The sequence below is a fragment of the Solanum dulcamara genome, chromosome 7, assembly GCF_947179165.1.
Source record: "Solanum dulcamara chromosome 7, daSolDulc1.2, whole genome shotgun sequence".
Taxonomy (NCBI): Eukaryota; Viridiplantae; Streptophyta; class Magnoliopsida; order Solanales; family Solanaceae; genus Solanum; species Solanum dulcamara.
This window is the reverse complement of record NC_077243.1, coordinates 17,432,797-17,458,750: the sequence shown is the minus strand read 5'-3', so window position 1 is coordinate 17,458,750 and position 25,954 is coordinate 17,432,797. Positions and strand designations below refer to the sequence as shown.

General features: G+C 35.6%; 1 protein-coding gene across 1 annotated transcript; it reads left to right on the top strand.

Moving 5' to 3' along the window:
* The first annotated feature begins 3,953 nt into the window (after positions 1–3,953).
* Positions 3,954–10,864, top strand: LOC129894384 (probable NADH dehydrogenase [ubiquinone] 1 alpha subcomplex subunit 5, mitochondrial). The gene is made up of 2 exons (XM_055970054.1): positions 3,954–4,382; positions 10,367–10,864. The coding sequence occupies exons 1-2, from the start codon at positions 4,064–4,066 to the stop codon at positions 10,570–10,572; spliced, it is 525 nt and encodes a 174-aa protein (XP_055826029.1). The 5' UTR covers positions 3,954–4,063; the 3' UTR covers positions 10,573–10,864.
* The last annotated feature ends 15,090 nt before the right edge of the window (positions 10,865–25,954 follow it).

The following is a 25,954-nucleotide window of genomic DNA, read 5'->3' as shown; positions in this document are numbered from 1 at the left end:
ATTATAGTATTTCAGGTACTTTTTTACATTCATATCTTTGGGAATGGACAATAATCCTATCAGTACACTGTGGTTTGTGTACTGCAACTACACTTGATCTTTCTTTGTTGAACACAAGGCATATTTAGGCGGTTGTTATGAGACATCAACTGTGAGACACATGACATCTGAATCCAAAGGTGAACTACTTCTTCCGGGTTGCTAGGAATTCCTCTCTGTATTTTTGTCCATATGTTCGGACTTAGACATTCTTAGACTTGTTAGACTATTATTTCTTATTTGGGGTTGCAGCCCCTTACTTTAGACACAATTATATGTTTTGGTACTTCGACTTTCAATTTCTAGGGGAAATATTTTCGCAGATGCTTATGAAAAATGATTTTGTTTATTGGAACTTAATCTTTATTTGTTTTAAATTGTTATCTTAATTGTTTTGTTTAATGACTTGTTATGTAAAATGGTTGATGGGTTAAATTTTGGGTTACTAATTGATTCTCCCACTAGAGGGTTAGTGTGCGTGTCACTCACAATGGGTTGGGTAGTGACAAAAGCTTTGCATAAATAATAAAGAAATACTTGATTTTAATGTTGAACATTGCATTATAATTTTATTGCAGTGACCTTGAAGGTCATTTTTGGAAATGCTTAAAACATTACCGTTTACCTCTATCTTTAGCTGTCCCGAGTCATGTTTGATCAATATTTGAGTTTAAAAATCAAAATCGAAAAGTAGAGATTTTTTAAAATTTTAGAGTTTGAAAGCTTAAGTTGTTGAAAATGAATTTTGACGGCATTCAGAGCTAAGAGTCCTAGAATGGAATTCTATCAATTCCATCACCTCTGCAATGTGAAAATTGGTCTTAGGGAATTATCGTTTTCAATTTCAAGATTTTTATGATGATTTTGACCCTTAAGTTGTGATTTGAGTGGAAGTTAGGCCAAACTTTGACTTTAGTCAACATTCGAAAATCGGACGCTTGAATTGGAATTTTATAGATTCTGTTAGATTCATTCAGAAAGTTATTTTAGGCCTAGGTAGAACTTTGGTTTATTTCTCGAAGGGTCCAAAGGCGTTTTGGTCTTTTTGGTGAAAGTTATTTAAATTGAGGCTTACACAAGTGCGAGGTTAAGGAGACCTCAGATCTATATTTCAACAGTTCCATTGAGTCCAGAACGTTGAATTTAGTGGGGTTATATATATGATTTGTGTGCATGGGATACCAAACAAATCCCGAGGGTTCATTTAGTGAATTTTGTATTGTTATTGTGTTTACTGATTTTTGGTTCCCTATAGTTTTTTCTTCACGATCGCGATCCCTTAGGCGCGATATCCTATCCCTCTGAACCTCTTCTTCATGATTGCAAGCCATCAAGCGTGATCACGTAGCATAAGTTATGTGTGATCGCGTGATTGTTGACGCGATCGCATGAGTCAAACTTAATGGTTGACTCACTTACTCTTCGCGATCTCATGGGTGGTGCCACGATTGCATAGAGCATTGTATCTGGGTAGAATTAGATTTTCAAAATCGGGATTTCTTTTCCATTTCACCATTTTTGAACAATAAGAGCTCGGAAATGATGATTTTAAAGAGGCTTTTTGAGAATCATCCTTTGGACAAGTGATTTTGACCCTATTCCTTTTACCAATTATTATTTCATAATTTTATCATCAAATCATTGATTCCAAACTCAAATTTTGGAGACTTTTTCACGAACTTGAGTTTATATTAAATTAGAGTTTTAAGCTGGATTTTAACTCAATTTTCAATGTAGATCCGTGTAAGAGTTCCTAAACCCTTGCGTGATTTTCTATAAAAGATCTAGATTTGCCATAGCCCTCGGATTTGACTTTTTGGATCAATATGGACTCAATTTTTAAAAATAATAAAATGAATATCATTATTCACAATTTTTTATAGGGATTCCTTATTTGATTACATTTTGTGGATTGAGAAGCTCGACGTAAGGGGAAAGCTCAAGTCCCAAATTGATTTTACTCTCTTTTAAGGAGAGTGGACCTCTTTGACCTTCAATAAAGTGTGATTGAACCTTGTATGCCTTGTTGTAAGTTTGGGAGTAATGGAAAATGGTGAGGATCTTTGTATTATTCTACTTATTATCAAATGTTGTTGAAATAGTGGTAATAATCATGTGGGAATAAAATGAATATGTTGATTTGATAATGTGTGATGTGTCAAAATTATGTGTGATTGGTTATTGATGTGGAAGTTATCATTCTCTCATTTTGCATATGACTATATCTATTTGTTTTGGTTCTGAAACATTGTTGTGATGAGTGTTTTGAGAGAGTGATGGGGAAAAAAACAAAGAGGATGAACCATTTTTTGAGGAATGTGTCATTCGTCGTGGTTGATACTATATTCGAGAAATATGCCCCGCATCGAAGATGATATGATATTTGAGGGACGTGCCCGCACTCGGGTAAGTGCATAGACTAATATGTCCCCAATGTATTCTGGATTGCTAGTCAGCAGGTGTGTATCGATAGGACAAACATGCATCACTCTATGTGTCACTTGCATCGCATTGTATTTTATCATTGTTGGTCGATGTGTATGAGTGAAGTGTTATGGTTGTGATTTGTTGATGTTATCCCACAAAGATATTTCTATTATATTATGTTTATTTTCATTGTAGTATTGTTGTGTTGAGAAGACTTTTAAATTATGTGCAGGTTGTAGTATGTAGAGGATCGGATGGTCTATCAGGGTACTTGTGTTCAACATTACTTTATTTAGGGTCAGCTAGGAATGCTTGCTGAGTATCGTTGTGATTTTGGTACTCACTCCTTTCCTTTCTACACTTGTGTAGCTTACGAGTCTCGATTGTTTTGATCATTCCTCCTACATTTTCTTCTGAAGCTTATTTGGAGTCTTATGACGTAGCTTTTTGTCTTTCCGGCAGACGTAACATGCTCTTGATTATATTTTTCTACTATTCTCGTATTGTAGACATTCAAACTAGTATTTTCTTTGAATCTTTTGTATTAATTAGTGGCTTGTAAATGTAACACGAGATTTTGGGGAAGATTTGTTATATTATGATTTCTGAAATGTTTAAATTATGTTTGACTCTTATATTATTTACTTTATTTTCGCATTTACCCTGATCGAGGGTTGTTTAAGTTGACTTGTCTTGATGGGGTAGGACATGTGCCATCATACCCGATTTTTTATCATGACAAAGAGAACTGGGGAAGGAGAAAAATTGGGGAAAAGGGAACATAGTTTTCCTTTTTTGAATTGGGGAAGGGAGCAGAGTCTTCCTTTATTGAATTGTTGAAGGAAGGAAAATGTCTATCTATAGTTATAATTAGAAAAATATCAATTAGGTGTATTAATAGTAAAAGGGTACTTATCTGAAATTATTTTGCTGTTATGGGGCATGGGCTTAGTTTTTTCGAAAAAATTAGAAAAATTATCTAAATATACAACTGATTTTACTATATTCTCTAAAATTTCCTACCATTTGAAAAAATTACAAAAATTTCTACTATTTTCTATTCTCTGATACATCATTGTACGCGATGTATCAGTCGGATATATCAATTTATGCGATATATCAGTCAGATACATCATTTACGTGATGTATCAAGACATCGGATATATCACTTTACGCGATGAATCTGGCGGATACATCACTTTACGTGATGTATCAAGACGTACATGATGTATCTAGATTCCACCAAAAAAAAGAATTTTGGGTAATTTTTAAAAGAGTAGAGATAGAGTGTAATTGAAAAGAATCACTATGAAATTTAAATAAAATTTTAAAAAATAAAATTGTTGGCTGTACAGTTACGTAAGAAGCCCAAATTTTTACTCGTTATAGTTCAATCGTCAATGTTAAATAAATGGGCTGTACTTCCAAGCCCAATATTTGCAGAAAAGCGAACCCAATCCAGATAGTTCTGATCATTGTCAAACAGGCCCAAATTATGACTCAATCAGCTGAAGGTTGAGCATTTCCCTTCTTCAGAGCTCCGAGCGGGTCTCAAGAGTTACAGCCGAGTGACGAGTCGAAGGAGTGAGTCGGAAAAATGTTTCTCCGAAGAATAGCGAGGCCATTGATGATGATGGCGAAAGTGAAGGAGACGACGGGGATCGTAGGTCTTGATGTAGTGCCAAATGCGAGGGAAGTTCTGATAAATCTTTACAGGAAAACCCTGGAGGAGATCAAGGCTGTGCCGGAGGACGAGGGATACCGGAAAGCCGTGGAAAGCTTCACGCGCCACCGTCTCAGTGTCTGTCAGGAGGAAGCAAATTCGGAAATGATCGAGAAGCGGCTTGGTTGTGGCCAGGTTGAAGAGTTAATTGAGGAAGCTCAAGATGAGCTTAAGCTCATCGGCCACATGAACGGTCCGTACAGTAACAATCTTCTGTCTTCCATTTTTACTTCATTTGTGTATATTCCTATACGTGTGCGTCTCTGTGTGTTTATTTTATTTGTTAATTTTTTATTGAATGCAGGGATGAAGTTGAATTTCTATGCAATTGTTAAACACGGACAAATTTTTCCCTTTTTTTTTCCTCTCTTTGATTATATGACTGAATGATTGATGAGACAATAGTAGATCTATGTTTTGATTTGCCTGTTTGGTACTATGATTATGGGGATTGACCTAGTGAGAAATGTAGGATAGTGAGATGAACTACTGTTCTGTAATCTAGCAATCTCCTAATAATTTTTAACCTGGATTGACTGCCTTTGAGAAATTATGGACAAAAAGTCTGGCAACTTTGTCCAAGATTAACACAGTTAGCATAAATCGTATCCAATTGTGGACTAACAGAGGTCCAGTTTTACTTCACTTGATTAGAACAACAACAACATACCTAGTGAAATCCCACAAGTGGGGTCTGGGAGTCTAAAATGTAGACAGACCTTACCACTAGAGAGGTTGTTTTCAAAAGACCCTTGACAGCAAATCCAGGTACAAAGAACGAGATCGTGAAGAAAATATAGCAAGTAACACATAAGTAGCAGTCTATCAAAAAGAAGCAAAACAACAATACAATAGTGCCAACATACTAAACATAATAATACCACTAGTACAACAACAAACACCAACCGCCACAAGCAAGACAATATTAGACTACCTTCTAACCTTCTACCCTAATACGTATCCTCTATACTCTCCTATCTAAGGTCATGTCCTCAGTAACTTAAAGTTGGGTCATATCTTATTTTATTACCTCTCTTCAATATTTTTTCGGCCTACCTTTGCCTCTCCTCGTACCCTTTATAACCAACCTTTTGCACCTCCTCATTGGTGTGTCAGCACATTTTCTCTTCCAAACCATCTCATTTTTGCTTTCCTCATCTTGTTCACTACTGAGGCCACTTACACTTTATTCCAAATATCCTCATTTTTAATCTTATTGCTCCTAGTATGACCACATATCCACGTCATCATTCTTATCTCCACAACATGCATTTTTTGAACATGAAAGTTTTTGACTGGCCAGCACTCCGCCCCCCATACAATTATTTCGGTCTAATGACAACTTTAGAACTTACCTTTGAGTTACGGTAGTACCTTTTTAACACATAAGACTCTAGAGGCAAGCCTCCACTTTATCCACGCTGCACCAATACGATGTGTGATATCATCACTGGAATTTTTTAAATAATTTCGGGAAATTGAGCTATAAATTTGGCTAATTTTATCATAAATCACTCTGCTAACAAGAAACTTATTTTCTCTTAGTATGAGGTAATGGAAAATAAAGAGAAGTTGACGCCGGGATGTCGACAAATTGCTAATATTGGTGAGATTAGTAACCCCTCTATGACATGATAGCCAAAAAAAGAGGCCACCTTGGTCCGCTATTTCAAAGGATAAGGAATATCAATTTTAATTCCTATAACACCATACCTTGAGCTGGACCTCATGGGCGATATCTAGGTAACGCTTTCTGAGATGAAGATTCATCTTCAACGAAGGGATTGACTTATCTTCCTCACTTGCAGAAGTGTCAGTAATCGATTCTTCATTTTGGGGTTGGTTTTGAACAACTTCTTGCCTTGCAAGTTGTGCCTCTAATTCCCTAACTTGGGCTCATAGTTCCTCTTATTTAATCTCATGGAAAGTTCTTTGATGAGGATTTTGGTTTCTTCGAGGCATGTTTGGCTCTTGCAAAGGCACAATGTATGAATAATGGACTAGGAAAGTTTCAAGGAAAGGCTGGAAGGTCACAAATGATTTCATTTAAAATTTAGACTCGGGCAATGTATAGCCCTTTTGACAAAACATTCTTTGACATGCGCTAGTTCACACAACTGTGTGACTTAAATGTTGTGACACTTAAAGGACAAGAAGTAGTTTTGCAAATAAGAGACTCTTAAGGGGCAAATGTAATAATATGAAAAGCTCAAGGACTAGGATGCAAATATGGAAAGATAAAAGGACACCAACGTAATTATAAAAAGATAAAGGGTAAAAAATAAAGACAATGAGAAGGACGAAGATAAAATATAAAGAACTAAATGACAGATGTAAAAATAAAAGGCAAATGAAAGGAAAATACCCGAGCAAGAGGCTTTGATACCAAGCTGACATTGGAACGTTGGGGGTGTGCCAATATTGGCGAGATTAGGAACCTATGAGGAAAAAGATAGTGATAAGTTCTTGCATCATCATATGGTAAGTGGCAAAAACAAGAGAACACCTAGGTTGGGTATTTTTAAGGACAACTCACTTCTTAAGAGGAAACACACTAATGATGCATGAGCTTGAATTATCACTTGTTAATGTAGACGGTTACTAGATGATGACACAATAGCTTATTACCTTATTGTTTTCTCGTCCTTATTAAGATATTATTAGTTTTCCTTATCATGTATTAGGCTTTAGTCCTACATGAGTTAATGACCTTTACTTCTTAGATTTTGTAAGCCTATATAAAGACATTTAACCTTTAGGGGTCGTTTGGTTGGAAACAAGTTATCCCATCACTATGGTATAATTGGTGGGATAAGTTATCTCAAATTTTGCAACCAAACAACACAACAAAATTTTATTCCTGAACTATTTTTTTATCACAGGACTATTTATTTTTGTCCCTCACACCAAACGGACCCTTAATGCATAACAACCACATATCCAATATAGTCTCACAAGTGGGGTCTGAGGAGGGTAGGGTCTCAGACTTTACCCCTACCTTTGTGGGGTGGAGAAGTTGTTTCCGATAGGCTCAAGAAAATCATTTTTCCGAATAGATTTGAAAGAAATGCAAGAGACAAAAGCTATGATAGAAATATTAGAGAAAGAAAAATATTGTCAATAAACATAGTAAAGACAACCACAGTAATAGAATTGAAGAATAGAATAATAATACCAATAAGGGAATGGAATGTTCTCCAAATTAGCACCTGCTCTACCACTAGGAGGAGAGAAAACAGTCGACTAGTTACAAACATCCACCCTAATGGTTGACCTCCATGCTCTCCTATCTAAGATCATGTTCTCGATGAGCTGAAGATGTGTCACATCATGTCTAATCATCTCTCCCCAATTCTTCTTCGGCCTATCTTTACCTCTCAAACGTATCACCACCAACTTCTCACACCTTTTCACTGGGCATTGTGCTCCCTCTCTTCATATGTTCGAACCATTTCAGTCTTGCTTCCCGCATCATGTCCACCGCAAAGGCACTTCCACCTTGTCCCGTGTATCTTCATTTCTATTCTTGTCTCTCCGAGTGTACCCACACATCCATCTAAAGCATCCTCATCTTTGCTACCTTCATCTTCTGAAATCTTCTAAATGTGTGAGTTCTTGATTGACCAACACTCCATCCTGTACAACATAGTCGGTCTTACAACCACACTATAGAACTTACCTTTAAGATGAAACCCCTTAAAGGTAATTTTGGATAGTTATAATTAGGTATTTAGGATAGCGGATAGCCTCACAACAGTTTGCCACAAAGGATTATTGGGCTATGCCATTGCAACTGTTGAAGTCTTTGTTTAGTTGGTGCTTCTATGGGACAGTCAGCACAAATCTTCTAGGCTGATCATTAGCGTCAGTTCCAAATCGAATTTGTCAATACTTTTATTTGGTGGTCTAAACCTGTTAATCTAAAACTTGTCAAAAGGAACTTTTTTACCTACGTGGTAGTGTTATAGCTGATTTTTCAAGATGAGTTAAGAACGTAAGATAAAATTTCCATTTGCACTATGTTAATCTCTGTTTTACTTCACAAGATCAGAACCACTTTGCTGCTGATATTTACACAGCCTTTTGCCTCATAGGGACAAATATCTGGACTTTACTATATATTCAAGCTCATTGGGCTTCTTGTTTGTTTTTGTTTACTCATTTATATCTGTTAATTTGTTTATCACACCTGTGGGGAATCTGAACATCACTTTCTGTTATTGTATGCTTATTTTTGTTTGATAAGCTAGTGGGAAAATCTTTTGTTGGAGATCCTTTAGTCTGGCTTCAAATAAATAGAGCTATTTGTGCTACAAATTAGTGGTCATTTTTTAATTTATTTTGTTCATCTTCTGTTTAGTCTGTTAAGGGAAAAAACCTTGGGCCTAACTCAACCCAAAAAGCTAACTCATGAAGATTATTTTTAATATAAAGAGACTCCAGCCTATTCTTTCAACCAAAGTGAGACACTTAACATCTCTTTCCGGCTTTCCGCAGCTCAGGATTGAAAATCTGGTGCATGGATAAATAACATGGCTCAAAATCGGGTAAACCAAGAATATGGATGAATTTGACTTTAGTGCCATGTTAAGATACTAAATCTTGGGCTTAACTTAATCTCAAAAGCTAGCCATGAAATGAGGATTATAAGACCATATAAGTAACCTATAGCTGATTTTCTCAACTAATGCTAGACAATTAACATAGACTAATGTTTTGTGCTTAGTGGATTACTAAAAGGGTGAAAGGAGTTGGGATTGAGTGTAAAGAAAGGAGAAGAAGAAAATATTCTGAAAATAGAATTGCTTGATTTTCCCTTAAGCTATTGCCTATTGAGGATTTAAGTAAAGTTTACAAAAATCGAAAAAAGCATGTACTCCCTTTGTCGTCCCAATTTATGTGAAGGTTTTGACTGAGCACGGAGTTTAAAGGATGACTTTTGAAACTTATGGTCTAAAATAAGCCATAGATATTTGTGTGGCTATAAATCTTCTCATAAATGGTAAAATGGGAAGTTTAAAGTTAAATTGCTACTAAATATAGAAATGTGTCATTCTTTTGGGATAGACGAAAAAGGAAAGAGTGTCACACAAATTGGGACGGAGGGAGTAATTGCATATTATAGATCTCCTAAGTTCACAATTATATGGATTTAGATTTTTCCATATGTACAAGGTATGCATTTTTGGCTCTTGCTACATTTACATATTTTTAATATACTTAACACTCCCTCTCAGATTAATGTTTTCATGTTGTGTATTCCTAGCTTGCTGTAAACATACTCAGTTCTGGAATTTTGAAGTAATCTAGTAAGAATATCTACTATCTGATCATTTAAGTTGATAAAACTTGTAATAGTGCATCTCACGCTCAATTTTTTTGTCGAATAAAGTGACTTTCTATGTGCTTCGTGCTTTCATGAAATATAAAATTTAAAGCAACTTTTAGCTGCTTCCTCTGAGAAATATTAGTCTAAACAAATTACAATTTATACAGTAAAACTGAATTGGCATTTTATGCTTGCTTGGATGTAATATTGAATCGTATATTGTAACATTCATCACGTGACTGATTTATTGAAACTTTTATTCTATTTCATAGTTGGGATTACACTGGGTTTGTTGTTGTCCTATTTCATATACTTATTGTACTATGTACATCTGATATTTTACTTTTCTCTTTCACTTTTTTAAAAATACACATTCATGTGCATCAGAATACTTAAAGAGGTCTACAGGTATACATTTCTTAGGAATGTGAGTTTAGTTGCATATGCGAGCATTTTTATATGGATATTAGAGTATTCATTACCTTACTCTTTTGCTTCATTAATCTGTGTTAAAGTGGTGTCTTGTGTGCTAAGCTTGGCATCCCTCCTCCCCCAACCCTCCCCTGCTACCTAATGGGTAAAGAGCCAAATTTGTGCATAAAGTTTTATGTTGAAATCAAAAATATGTTTGATCATAAAAACATCTTATTTGTCTTTCTTCATGATCCATTAAGGGAGACTTTCACAGGCAGATTTCTTATAGGGAAGAAGTTGATTTAAGATTGAATGGTATAAATCAAACCATTTTTGGGTGAAGTTATGATTTGTTGTTATAAGTGCTAAAAGAGTATTTTCAATTTTATTTTCCATATAACCTAAAGCCGTGATCAATGGTTTTTCTTACACAGAGTGGAAACCTTGGGGTATTCCCGATGATTATGAGTGTGAAGTTATAGAAAATGATGCTCCAGTACCCAAGCACGTTCCCCTTCATCGTCCTGGTCCTCTTCCTGAGGAGTTTTATAAGACACTAGAGGCTGTCACTTCTGGCAAATTGGAGACTTCAAAGAAAGATGAACCTGCAATTGCATCAGGTGAATCACAATCAAAGTAGAATCTTCAATGGCCTCTTTGTACTGATCAACCCATGTCAAGATCCAAAAGTGAATGTGCTCTCACTCATTCATCCTTGGGTTCTTCTCTTTGTGTTATTTCTATATAATCCTTTTAATTGGACTGACTGGAGTTTGTTGACACAAAAGCTTGAAACATTAGTTAATAAGAACAAACCGAGCTGGTTATTGCAACGGGTGTATTTATTTATGTAGTTAAACTACATAACGATTTTCCAATCACTGAAAATCATCACAATGTTTAATAAGGAGCCATTTCTCATTTGTGATTGAGGTAAAGGTGTTTGTTTTTATCCAGACTAATTGCTCTGAGCGCATTGTCGTTAGAAAAGAGGTTTTCCCTCCGTATAGCTCCAACTGGTCTATGTGTCGTCCATTTGTATTTTGAAAACTTCTCTTAAAGCAGTTGCTGGCCTCAGTCGGATGCTCAATAATCAGGACATCACTCTTATTTGTCCAGAAAGACAGATTCTGGAAACCCTTGAAAGAGGAATGTTTAAAAAGACCGCTTTGGGAAATATATAAGTCACTGATGTCATATGTTCAAGTTTTCTGTTATAAGCTGATTCCTTTTTCTTCATTTTTCAATTCTTTTCTTTCTTCACAATGTGAAAATGGAGTTGAATTCCAATAATGCTAATTAAAATGGGAAGTTTAGTTTGCTTGACTTTTTTTTTCTTCTAGCATTAGTGTAAACATGTTGAGTTGAGCTTGGTAGTTGACGTTTTTAAAATGTTGTGCCCGCTAAGTTTGGTCAATCCAATGACTTCATTTGGCGTTATTGTAAGCAAGTTTTGAGTTGAGCTTTAATAGTTGGATGTTCAAAAACTCTATAACTCCTATTAAAAAAAGATGAGTAGTATACTTTGGATTAGTATATCTCCTCCAGTTTTTTTTTTTTTAAAAAGGAAACGTTAAAAGCCTCAAGATCTCTTCAGAAAGAGTGACAAATCATATATAAAAAATCATTAGCATTTCAGTGGAGATTAGTGATTATTATTATAATTATTATCATTAGCCAATCAAAAGCTCTTTTTCTAATAATTCGGCTTAAGGTTTGCTTCTCTATAAGGGGTCGTTTGGTAGCTAGTTTGGAGTTGAGTTATGCAGGTATTAAATTCTATATAAGTAAGGGAATGAGTTATTCATGTATAAAGTTAGTATGATGTTTGGTTTGCAATTTAGAAACTGGCATGATAAAAAAATGAAATAACTAATACATGAATAATTAAATTTTGCATAATTAATACCTGCATAAAATAATGTATTGATTCCCTCATAACTAATCTATGCATTAGTAACACTACATAATTGTAATCAGCTATCAAACAACCTCAATATTAATCTAACATTATGGACTTCTGCCCTTTCCATTCCCATAGGTAAGAAGTCCTCATGACTTTCCATCAGACACAAACGAATTTTAATTTCCTTCTCCAGGGAAATGAAAAACGAAAAAGATAATTGCTCTTATGAATTAACTAACTTGACAATTTTATAAAGGAAGAAGAACAAGAGAATATGTATATAGAAAGTATTAATAGAGAGAGTAGTAATATAGAGAGAGTAATAGTAATTCTTTCTTTTATGTGTTTTTGTGTATTTTACATTGAAGTTTAAGGCTATATTTATAGCCATATTTACAAGTGGAGGAAAATATTAATGGGCATTTTACCCACTTAAAAAGTAAATGGACTATCCACCATTTTAAGTGGACAACCATTTTACTTGGTTGATATTACTTGGTTGATAATACTCCCCCTTGGATGTCCACGAGAAATGTGCCTCGTTAAAACCTTATTAGGAAAAATCCAGTGGAAAAAAACCTAATGAAGGAAAAAGAGTACACATATCTGATAATACGCCTTGAGTGCTGCCTCATTAAAAACCTTATTAGGAAAACCCAGTGGGACAAAACCTTGACTAAGGGAAAAAGAGTACAGCGCGTATTTTGCTCCCCCTGATGAAAATATCACTTAATATCTCGAAGACGACGCATTCCAATTTTGTATCTCATTTTCTCAAAGGTTGAAGTTGGCAATGCTTTGGTGAACATATCCGCCAAATTGTCACTTGAACGAATTTGTTGGACATCTATTTCACCCTTCTTTTGAAGATCATGAGTGAAAAAGAATTTTGGTGAAATATGTTTTGTTCTGTCTCCTTTGATGTATCCTCCCTTCAGTTGAGCTATACATGCAGCATTGTCTTCATACAATATTGTTGGAGCGTCTTTTGTCAAAGAAAGACCACATGTTTCTTGAATGTGTTCAGTTATTGATCTTAACCAAACACATTCTCGACTTGCTTCATGAATGGCTATTATCTCTGTATGATTTGAGGAAGTGGCAACCATAGTTTGCTTTGTTGAACGCCATGATATAGCTGTACCACCACATGTAAATAAATAGCCTGTTTGCGATCGACCTTTATGGGGATCAGATAAATATCCCGCATCTACATAACCAATCAATTGTGATGTGGAATCATTTGAGTAAAACAATCTCATATCAATGGTACCTCGAAGGTATCTGAATATATGCTTAATTCCATTCCAGTGTCTGCGTGTTGGTGAAGAACTAAATCTTGCTAACAAGTTTACTGAGAAAGCTATATCTGGTCTAGAATTGTTGGCAAGATACATTAATGCACCAATTGCACTAAGGTATGGTATTTCAGCACCAATAAGCTCTTCATCATTTTCATAAGGCCGAAACGGATCTGTATTAATATCAAGAGATCTCACAACCATTGGAGTACTCAATGGGTGTGCTTTATCCATATAAAATCTCTTTAAAATATTTTCAGTATATGTTGACTGATGGACAAATATCCCATTTGTAAAATGTTCAATTTGTAGACCAAGACAAAATTTTGTCTTTCCAAGATCTTTCATTTCAAACTCCTTTTTCAGGCATTTTACTGCCTTTGAAAGTTCTTCTGGAGTTCCAATAATATTTAAATCATCAACATATACTGCTATTATGACAAATTCAGATCCAGACCTTCTCATAAAGACACAAGGGCAAATTGGATCATTTTTATATCCTTCTTTTAGCAAATATTCGCTAAGACGATTGTACCACATTCGCCCTGATTGTTTCAACCCGTACAAGGATTTTTGAAGTTTTATTGAGCAATTTTCTCGAGAATCTTTGTATGCTTCAGGCACTTTGAACCCTTCGGGAATTTTCATAAAAATGTCGTGGTCTAATGAGCCATATAAATAGGCAGTGACCACGTCCATTAACTGCATTTCAAGCTTTTCATGAACTGCCAAATTCATTAGATACCTGAAAGTAATTGCATCCACCACAGGGGAATATGTTTCCATATAGTCAATGCCAGGTCTTTGCGAAAAACCTTGGGCTACAAGTCGTGCTTTATATCTTACGACTTCACCCTTTTCATTTCGTTTACGCACAAAAACCCATTTATGCCCTACTGGCTTGACACCTTCAGGTGTTCGAACTATTGATCCGAAAACTTCACGTTTTTCAAGTGAAGTTAACTCTGCTTGAATTGCATCCTTCCATCTTGGCCAATCATTTCTCTGTCTGCATTCATCGACAGATTTTGGTTCAAGATCCTTATCTTGTTGCATTATTTCAATGGCAACATTATAAGCAAAAATATTATCGACCACAATATTATTTCGGTTCCACCGTTTTTCTGTCGACACATAACTTATTGAGATTTCTTCATTCTCATTATTTTCAGGTACTTGGACCTCCTCGGTGGTATCACCATTTGTTGTGTCTCTGGGCTCTTCTTGAGCACTCGCCTCCAAATTATGATCATCTTGATCATTCATTCCTTTCCTTTTTCGAGGATTTTTATCTTTGGAACCAAATGGTCTTCCACGTTTTAAGCGTGGTCTAGATTCATTTGCCTGAATAAGTTGTCCTACCGGGACATCAACTCGAACTTGAGCATTAGCAGCTGGGATATGCGATTTAGTAACCCGTGGAAGGTTAGTAAATGCATCCGGCAGTTGATTTGCAATATTCTGCAAATAAATCATCTTTTGAACTTCTTGCTCACATTGATTTGTTCGAGGATCTAAATGAGATAGTGACAATGAATTCCAATCTATCTCATTTTTCATCTGCTTATGTTCTCCCCCTAATGTTGGGTATACTGATTCATCAAAATGACAATCAGCAAATCTTGCCGTAAATAAATCTCCAGTCATAGGTTCCAGATATTTTATAATAGAAGGAGATTCATACCCAACATATATTCCCAACCTTCTTTGGGGACCCATCTTTGTGCGATGTGGTGGAGCAATTGGGACATATACCGCACACCCAAATATTCTAAGATGGGATATATTTGGCTCCCTTCCAAACGCCAACTGTAATGGGGAAAATTCATGATAATTTGTTGGCCTTACGCGCACAAGTGCTGCTGCATGCAAAATAGCATGCCCCCATACTGAAATAGGAAGTTTTGTCCTCATTAGCAATGGTCTAGCTATCCATTGGAGGCGTTTAATCAATGATTCCGCTAGACCATTTTGTGTATGTACATGAGCGACCGGATGCTCAACTTTTATTCCAATCGACATACAATAATCATTAAATGATTGAGATGTGAACTCACCAGCATTATCAAGACGAATTGTCTTTATTGCATAATCTGGAAATTGTGCTCTTAACCTTATAATTTGAGCTAACAATCTCGCAAAAGTCATGTTGCGAGTTGATAATAAGCACACATGTGACCATCTTGTAGATGCATCTATCAAGACCATATAATATTTAAATGGTCCACATGAAGGGTGAATTGGCCCACATATATCACTCTGTATACGTTCCAGAAACGCAGGGGATTCAATCCCAACCTTAGTTGCTGATGGTTTGATAATCAGTTTTCCTTGGGAACAAGCAACACAAGAGAATTCCTTAGATTGAAGAATTTTCTGATTCTTCAAAGTGTGCCCATGTGAATTCTCAATAATTCTGCGCATCATATTATAACCGGGATGGCCCAACCGGTCATGCCAAATGATAAAATCATCAGAATCAGTAAACCTTTTGTTTACAATGGCATGTGATTCAACAGTACCAATATTTGTATGGTACAACCCAGAAGAAAGTGAAAGTAATTTTTCGTGCACAATTTTCTTCTCCATATTTATTGTAGTAATATAAAGGTATTCAACCTTTCCTTCATTTGCAGTCTCAATATGATAGCCATTTTGGCGAATAACCTTGAAACTTAACAAGTTTCTTTGAGACTTACTACAATATAATGCATTATCAATTACCAATATCGTTCCTCCAGGTAGTAATAAGGTTGTTTTTCCAGAGCCTTCAATTAATTTTGTACTACCAGATATTGTATTGACATAGTCCTTTTTCATAATCAAATGACAAAAATATTTCTTTTCTTTTAATATCGTATGAGTTGTGGCACTATCCAAAATGCACATATCTCCATTATTCATCTTGAATCCAATTGAAGACTGATAAATATATTTATCTTCATAAAATAAAAATGCATTGTAAGAAATAAAATAAGTAACAATTTTGCTAGAAAAACATAAGTCCCTTTTTTTTTAAAAGTTAAATTATGGTAATTTAGAATTTAAAAAATTATATGATTCAATTATGATGAATGTTACAATAATTTAGTTTATGGAATTATATACTTATTAACCTTAAATAAATATTATACACAAGTATTAAAAACAAATATAAAATATTATAAAACATTAATATAATATTATTCATCATGTATAGATAATTTGTTTATTGACAAAAATAATACAATCATTATATATTATTAATGTCTAAAACATTAACAAGAATAAATAGTTATTATAATGACATTAAATAAGGCGAATATTATTTTTAGTAACAATATGATATTAAGATTAAATAATAGCACACTAATAGTAATTAATTACAACATTGTAAAATAGCACAATGTAATAAATAATATACAATTATCATAAAAATGTAACCTTGATTATTATTTTTTTTTCTTCAAATACATAAACGTAAAAACACAATAATTCGAAGTACATGATAACATATTGAAAAACATGAAATTAAACATCAATTAAGATCCTTAAAAAAATCTTCAACCTCCAAATGAGTAATATCATTGAGGTCATTAAAATCATCATCCCTTAAGGCCATATTTGCTTCAATATTATCATTATTCAAAGGCCTTGCCTCAACATTATTTTCGAACGCCAAGTGTGACTCTATCCGAGCATTAGAAGAAGAGGCACCACCTCTATTTGCCTTTCTTTTAAAAGAATTTTGATAAAGTCTTACAAAATGCTCAGGCGTCCGACATTCATTTTTCCAGTGGCCTTTCATGCCACAACGATGACAGTTACTTTTTGAAGGGCCATTTTGAGAACTGATATTGTTCTCCCTTTTATGTTGACCACCACCACGACGATTATTATATCGTCCTCTGCCATTGCCACGCCCACGCACATTATTGTGACCTTGATATTTATTATGTCTTCTTTCAGACTGGCCATGTGCTTTTACCATATTTGCCTCCGGTAACGGAGCAGTTCCAGTGGGACGGGCTTCATGATTTTTCATTAAAAGGGCATTATGTTGTTCAGCCACCAGAAGGCATGATATCAATTCAGAGTATTTTTTAAAACCCTTTTCACGGTATTGCTGCTGTAATATTACATTAGAGGCATGAAAAGTAGTTAGTGTCTTTTCTAACATGTCCTCATCATTTATATTTTCCCCACATAATTTTAATTGGGAAGTTATTCTAAATACAGCAGAATTATACTCAATTACGGTTTTAAAATCTTGAAACCGTAAGTGCATCCACTCATAACGAGCCCTTGGCAATACCGTTGCCCTGAGGTGGTCATACCTCCCTTTTAAGTCTTTCCACAATTCAAGTGGATCTTTCACTGTCAAGTATTCCATTTTTAGGCTTTCATCTAGATGATGACGAAGGAAAATCATAGCCTTTGCTTTATCCTGACTTGATGCTGTATTTCCTTCAATTATAGCATCACCAAGACCCTTAGCGGTAAGGTGAATTTCAGCATCAAGTATCCATGACAAATAATTTTTACCAGAAATATCAAGTGCCATAAATTCCAATTTTGACAAGTTTGACATGATGAAAATTAATTTGAAAGTAACAAAGATAACTTAAAAATTAAATTTCTTTAGTAGATATACCTGATATAGAAGTTAATTTTCTGAAAAATTAGAGCTTCGTGCTGATAACGTGTTATGAATTAACTAACTTGACAATTTTATAAAGGAAGAAGAACAAGAGAATATGTATATAGAAAGTATTAATAGAGAGAGTAGTAATATAGAGAGAGTAATAGTAATTCTTTCTTTTATGTGTTTTTGTGTATTTTACATTGAAGTTTAAGGCTATATTTATAGCCATATTTACAAGTGGAGGAAAATATTAATGGGCATTTTACCCACTTAAAAAGTAAATGGACTATCCACCATTTTAAGTGGACAATCATTTTACTTGGTTGATATTACTTGGTTGATAATAATTGCTAGTATGTTCTAGTTATTTGTATTCATGTGAAGGTCAAATGTGTTTCAATGATTCTTTTTATTTGTTTGTGGGTTTAAACTAATGCAAGTTGAGCAATAAACAATAATGCAAATGGATTGTGAACATGAACAGATGTTTACTCACCATTTGGTTAGTGAGATGGAAAGATAGAATAATAATATAGGTTCAATTTATCTTTATTTTTCTTCGATTATCAAATGCAACTGAATAGAGTACAATTATGAAAAATTAATCAGAAGTTAATCAACTGGGTACATACACACTATTAAGGGTTGGAGGTTTCGAGAGTGATATTTACATCAAATCAATAAATACATATACATATACATAATTTTATATCATTTGTTATATATAATCATGATTTCTAAGCGTATCACTAAACTCAGCGTGAATTATTAGTTTTATTCTCGAACTATTATCAGCCTTAAAAACACCTCATTATTTGGCTAATTGAACTTAAACACACCCCAATTCTTGCAACATGAGTGAAATACACTCCTAAATTTCCGCGCAAATTTAGAGGTGTTCAATACTTCTATCGTCTTTTTATTAAGAGTACTGTCATGCTCCTACAAAAGTTTGAGACCACTTGCTATGTCATATGGCGGAGGTGTATCTAAGTTTAGTTAGTCAAGTAGAAGTGTGTTTTTAAATCTGTCAATAATTCGAGAACAAAATTAATAATTTGCGTCAAGTTCAGGAGTGGTTTTAATGCTTCTCTCTTGCTTAAAAGAAAATTAATTACTTTGGTAACTCATTTAACTTTCTTTTGTGTTATAATCAGTGTTACGTTTTCTCATATTCCTATAAGTACACCAGTAATTCTAGGGGAAAATGGCAAGTAATCACTTTTCAGATTGCCAAGTAATACTATTTGATTGTTATTTTACATTATTATTATCTTTGCAATTTTAGCTGCTTTTTAAAACATAAATAAAGTTTGAATTTTCTCAAATTGTATTTAACAGATCCAGTCCATAGTCAATTCTTCCGGAGTGACATTAGTTTATTCATTACTCCATGTGAGAAAAACTAAATACACAGTCATAGACTATATATGCTATGTCCAAATTTACCAGTTTAATCAACTAAATCCCGATTAAATTAGTTGTTGAATTAAAGAAGTAAAAGAAATTCACGTATGACAAAGATTAAATATAGCCCAGAACTTTACCAGATGGATCAAATATATTCATAAATGGATTTTATTTTAATAAAAAAAATTAAAAATAATTTTAAAATCAATTTTTCCACTTTCGTCATCCAAAAAAACCAATAGGTGGACCACTTTTTTAATGAGGCATATATTACCTCCAAATCACAAAGTGAAGATGTAATGACCTTGAGGGTCATTTTTTGGAAATTTGTGTAAAATTATCATTTTACCTCTATTTTTAGTGCCTCCGAGTGTTATTTGATCGGTTTGTGTTGTGGGTTTTGTTAAAATCTTAATAGGTTGTGAATTGTGTGAGTTTTTGAGTTTTCATAAGCTTTAATGTTAAAAAGTGGTTTTTGGTGCCAATTGCTACAGGTCTCAAAACGGGGTTCCGTCAGTTCCATCAGCTCTGGAATGTGGAAATTGATCTAGGAGAGTTGTCGGAATCACATTTGAGGTTAATACATGGATTTGAGGTCTTGAGTTGAAAAGTTTGATTTTTGTGAGCTAAGTTTGACTTTGGACAACAAATTGAGTTTCGAGTGTCGGATGGTGATTCTGCTAGTTTCATTAGCTCTGAAACGTATTTTCTGATCAATTTGCACTATCGGTTCATATTTATAGAGCTCTGAATGAGTTTTGAGGATCAAAAACATGTTTTGAAGGGTAGTGGTGTAAGTTAACCGCGGTCAATGTGCGGCCAACAGCAGAAAATGTCCCTTTCTTCCCATTTCAATATTTTTCACCATTTGTTTGAGTTCTTGAACTCCTTGATGCGATTTGAGAAAAGATTTTCGAGGCAAAGTGTTCTAATTTCCGCTTCGTTATTAGTCAATAACGGTAACTAACGGTAACTAACACTACTGTTCATCATCTTCATCGGCAGAAGACTGTCGGAATGGCTTAACCACCGCCGGTGGAGCTTCACATACCACCGGACCGTAATAAGAACATAGCTGAAGAAGCATCAACCTTTAATCCAGCTAAGAGTACTTTGAATCTGCAAAAAAATACTGACAAACCAGTAGCAATTTCAAGTAAGGCAGGATTGATTCAAGTTGCAACATCACAAAATCAAACCCACAGCTCCTCCAATCTGCAAAATACACTTGCGAACACTGTAGATATTTCTGAGGAGGAGCTGCGCCGTGCTCAAAGAATCATTGATTTGAAGAACAATGGTTTGATTCGAGTCACAAGACCTGTATCATCTGATTCCTTATCATTTGGACTACCTATAGTCCAAAAATTGGATCAAAATACTACACAAATCGTGAGCACTGATCCTGCAATTAGTGCGCTGGAAAATGCACAGTCGCCGGAGGTGCGCCTTGAAATTCGACCAAGTTCCGGCGACATTCGAGCCATCGCACCACCTGGGCTTTGTTCTCAAGGATATGGCGCCCCTCAGAGAACAAAAATCTCCGGCGAAATCATCGCCGGCGAACAATTCAGCATCGGCGGCGGAGCTCCGACGAACAAAACTGAACAAGATGAATACCAAAATGATCCTCAAGCTATTGCCCATCTTCCCAACCATGAGAGACAACTCGAATATACTCCAATTGTTTCGAATTCACATTTGAGTTCTGACAACAATGGAGTCGCCGGAGATCCGGCGACTGAATTCATCCAAGACCAATACCAAAAGGTGAGTAACAGTGTGGAGAGGCATTCTAACAATAAAACATGTCTCGAATCTCCACAAACAAGTTCAAATTCAAAAAGTCGTCAAGACGACTTTGGGGGTGTCGGAGCTCCGGTGAACCAATTGGCACAAGACCAATTCCAAAAGGTCCATCAAGGTTTTAGGAGGTTCCCAAGTTATGTAGAGTGCCTCGAATCACAACCAACAAGCTCAAACTCAAAAAGTCGCAAAGACACTCATCTTAATGAAGAACACTGTGACAGTGTTCTTCAATCTGAATTTGTAACTGGTGCGGTGGATCATGATACATATGACCAACAAAAAAATAGAATGGGAACATTGGAAGGCATTGAAGAGTATGATCAAGTCCCCAAAGAAAATTCGAAGGGGAATTTCTTTGTTGAGCAAAGGAACAGTGCCCCTACAGTGGTTCCTCCATGTAAGTCCTCCAACTATTTCAATCAATATATAATAGAACATACTAGTCATAATCACAATGTTGATCAAATGCATATTGATACTGTCAAATTTCATGAAGTTAGTCTAACTGATAATAATACTCAAAAAGAAAATGTAGCTAATGCAGCTACTGTTAAGTCTACTGATCTGCATCTTGTTATGTCCAAAAATAATGAAGTACTGAAGACTTCTACTCACAATGTTGATGTTGATCTTGTTGATAAACACAAGGAGCAGGGGAACATATTACCTGGAAATGTTGAAAAAACCAAACAAACTGCCCAGTTGAACAGGGGTCTCAATGTGAAATTTCAACATGTCCAAAAACCTTATGTTCCTAATAGTAACCCAATGAAAGTGTCTAATAACTTTGATGCTTTCAAATCCAATAATAAATCTGCTACTATGAATACTGGAAGCAATTTAGGTCCCAAATATCCAAACCAATTTAGAGCTCCAACTTTTAATACTTCTATTTCTACTAATCATGTGGTGTCCCCTACTAATCAGTTACATGTCAAACAAAACAAGCATCCCAATACGAATATTCCAACCCCTCCAAATCCTGTCATCCATCAGACCTTGGCTACTAAGTTGAGAGCCCAAGAAGCCATTAAAACAGCCATTATTGATATTACACCCCCCAAAATTACTACAAAACAAGGCTATCCAGCTATAGTATTTACAGAAGAAGATTTCTTGGTGAAATTGGCTAGTGATTGTAAGTATACTCTGATAGGAAAATTCACTAATACTATGCCTAAGATAGAAACCATTAGAAAGGAATTCATCTTGCAAACAGAGCTCAGAGGAGGAGTGAAAATTACTCATTTTAACTCTAGGCATCTGTACATAGACTTGGACAATGAATATGATCACTCTACTGTATGGTCCAAAGGAAAAATGTACATAAATGGACAGCTTATGAGACTCCAGCTATGGACCCCCACCTTCAAGCCTGAAGAAGAAACCTCTCTAGTTCCTATATGGGCTATATTACCAGAATTACCTTGGCACTGTTATCGTCTTGAAGTGGTAACCCCTTTACTGTCCCCAATTGGAAAGGTGTTGTTCTTAGATTTGGCAACCTACAAGAAAACAAGGGGTAGTGTTGCCAAAGTCAAAGTACAAATTGACCTTACAAAAGAAAGACCACAGCATGTATGGATGGGCTATGGTGAAGATGAAAATGGATCAGGAAGGTGGCAGTCTATTCAATATGAAGGGGTGCCAGATTACTGTCAACACTGCAAACATCAAGGTCACACCATTTATGTTTGTACTGTTAAAAAAAGGGATGAGGATAAGCAGAAAAAGCAAGTTCAAGAAGAAGAAGCAAGACACAAAGATAAGGACAGCACTGACAAGAATAAGAAACAACAGAAAAATGAGCTAAAGAACCAAGAAGACAAACAAAGTAAGGAACAACAAAATACTAGCAGGGCTGCAGCTGAAAAAAGAGACCAAGAACATGCAGGTTGGCAAATTCAAAGGAGGAAAGGTAAAAAAGAAGAACAACACCACCAACAACAACCACAACAACATAAAACACAAGTATACATGACAAAAGGGGAAACTTCAGCACCCCACCAGCATAATATCAGCAGCAGCAGAGAAGGGAAAAATCCACAGCAGGCAGGTATGGTTAATAGCTCTAAATTTAATACTTGTACTAACCAAACTTGTAATGTAGACTCTGGAGTCCAGAGCTTACTCCCTACTCCCCATACAACATTAGATCCCATCCCCCATAAGCCTATACAGCAGGTTCTACATGGTACTGGAAGTAGCAGACCTGCAGACAAACAAAAAGAGCAAAATATTACAGCTATTTGTACACCAAGTACTGCTGTGAACAATGTGGAATGCAGCAATGCCTATGGAAAAATCCCAGGTATTGACTCAATGCTCCCACACCCCCATGGCTCCCCTAATTACTTTAATGTCTTAAATGGTATTACTATTGTGGCTGATGAAGTCTGTGGAGGTGAGGATGGGGGAATACAGGAGAAAACCACTAATCTGCGGAAAGGGGAAACCAAGAGGAAGGAAAATTTGGCTGAACATAGAAAAGATCCTAGAACCCCTGTCAACACTCTTCCAGCAGAAATAAGGTACTCTATGCATTGGCAACAAGATGATATTCAACAAGATCCAGAAGACAGGTTACAGCTCATTGAAATGGATAAAGAAGGTGCAGAATCTCCAAATAGATGTAAAGGAAATATGGGTGCAGTTACTAAGCTCCTGAATAATAAATATACTCTATCTCTGAGTAAGAAGAAGAGGGATGCAATGAAGAAAAAGTTAGCTCAGAAACAAAAAAAATCTCTATCTGGAAAAACACAACACAGAGTGAACTATGTGTTGGTTGATGAACAAGCAGGGATTCATGTGACACCTCTTCAAATTCAATCCAGTTCTACTGAAGTGTGTGTTCTTGATAAGAAAGCCATATCACATGACAATGAGGATGAATACAGACCTATTCAATCTGAAGATGAAGAGGATCTGGACCAAAGGGAACAATCTCAAGATGAGGAAACTAGTGCCTCTCCCTTTAGAGCATTGGAGGATATCACAGATACTATAATACAGGAGGAGGTGCTGCAGGTCACTGAGGAGAAGGGTCTATCACCCAGGGGTCAGCAAGATCAGAACAAGAAGAAAAAGAAACAAGACATCTCCACCAGTTCAGATAATGCTACTTGTAAGAGTGGCATCAAAACAAGGTCCAAATCCATGAAACCTTGATGATGAATACAATATGCTGGAATGCAAGGAGTATTGATACTCAAGGTGCTTTGGATAGACTCCAAAAACTCAAGGATTATCATAGTCTCTCTATGTTGGCAATTCTTGAACCATTTGCTCATCAATCACAGATCAACCAATATAAAAATCAGCTTAGAATGAATAATGCCTGTCATAACCCTAATAACAAGATTTGGCTATTCTGGAATCAGGATGTGGACTGTCACATTAGAGACTAGGATGAACAACAGGTCACTTATGATATTAAACATGTGTCTAGCCCCAATTCTCACACTATTACATTTGTCTATGCCAAGTGTAAAGATTACTTGAGAAGAAGTCTTTGGGAAAAAATGATGCAGGTGGCTGATATAGATAAGCCTTGGTGTATTATTGGAGACTTTAATGTAATCACTGAAGTGGAGGAAAAGCTTGGAGGGCTGCCTTACAATATGAACAAAAGCCTTGAATTCATAAGTGTCATTGAAGCATGTGGCCTCACAGACTTGGGTTTTCATGGCCAAAGCTTCACCTGGTGCAACAACAGGGACAATGATGCTAGAATATGGAAGAGGTTGGACAGGGCCATGGTGAATGATAGGTGGTTAGAGATAATGCCTATGACTACTGTGACTCATCTAGCCTCTACAGGTTCAGATCACTGTCCTCTTTTAGTTGAATGTCAAGATAATCATAGTAATCCCATCAAATACTTCAAGTTTCTTCATTGCTGGACAGAGAATGATACTTTCCTGGATACTGTTAAAACCTGTTGGGATAGGCATATGGAAGGAAATCCTATGAGAATTTTCCACCAGAAGCTTAAGAGGGTAGCTAACACTCTTAGAAAGTGGTCAAGACAACAATATGGAGACATATATACCACAGTTAAAGAGTTTGAAGAGAAAGTACAGCAGGCAGAAGAAGATATCATCCTTGATAATTCTGAGGAAAATAGAAACAAGCTTCATCAAGTGAATGCAGAGTACATTAGATATTTGAAGATTGAGCATTCTATCCTTAAACAAAAAACTCAGATTCAGTGGTTTAAGGATGGAGATGCCAACTCCAAATACTTTCATGCTATCATCAGAGGAAGGAGGGGGAGGTTACTCATTCATAAAATCACTGATGACCAAGGAAACACTATTCAAGGTGATCAGAACATAGCAACTGCTGCCTATGATTACTTTGAGAAGATCTTTACTGGAAAAGAGGATTTGATCAATGAAGATATCCTAAAATGCATTCCCTGTTCCATCACAGATCAGCAAAATCAGATTCTTAATGCTATGCCTACCAAGGAGGAGTTGAAAGCTGCTGTATTTTCTCTTAGTGATGTGTCTGCAGCAGGTCCTGGTGGATTTAATGGCAAATTCTTCCATACCTGCTGGGATATTATTAGTGAAGACTTGTTAAACTTAGTGAAGTACTTTTGTTGTGGACAGTCTATTCCCAAGTTCATCACACATGCCTGTTTGGTTCTACTCCCAAAAGTAGAACATCCTAATAAACTATCTGATTTCAGGCCTATATCACTCAGCAACTTCACCAATAAAGTCATTTCTAAGGTCCTTTGCCTCAGAATAGCCCCAATTCTCCCTCAAGTAATCTCTGAAAATCAATCTGGTTTTGTAAAGGGAAGAAGCATCTCTGAGAATATTATGTTAGCACAAGAGATCATTCATGGAATAAAACAACCAAAGATTGGAGACAATGTTGTTATCAAGTTAGACATGGCCAAAGCCTATGACAGGGTGTCTTGGTCATTTATATGTCTAGTGATGAGAAGAATGGGTTT

What these genes read in the sequence shown, in the direction of transcription:
- LOC129894384 (XM_055970054.1), top strand. Translation starts at nt 4,064, where the DNA reads ATGTTTCTCCGAAGAATAGCGAGGCCATTGATGATGATGGCGAAAGTG. An exon ending in GCTCATCGGCCACATGAACG is followed by an intron (nt 4,383 to 10,366) that starts GTCCGTACAGTA and finishes TTTCTTACACAG; the next exon opens with AGTGGAAACCTTGGGGTATT.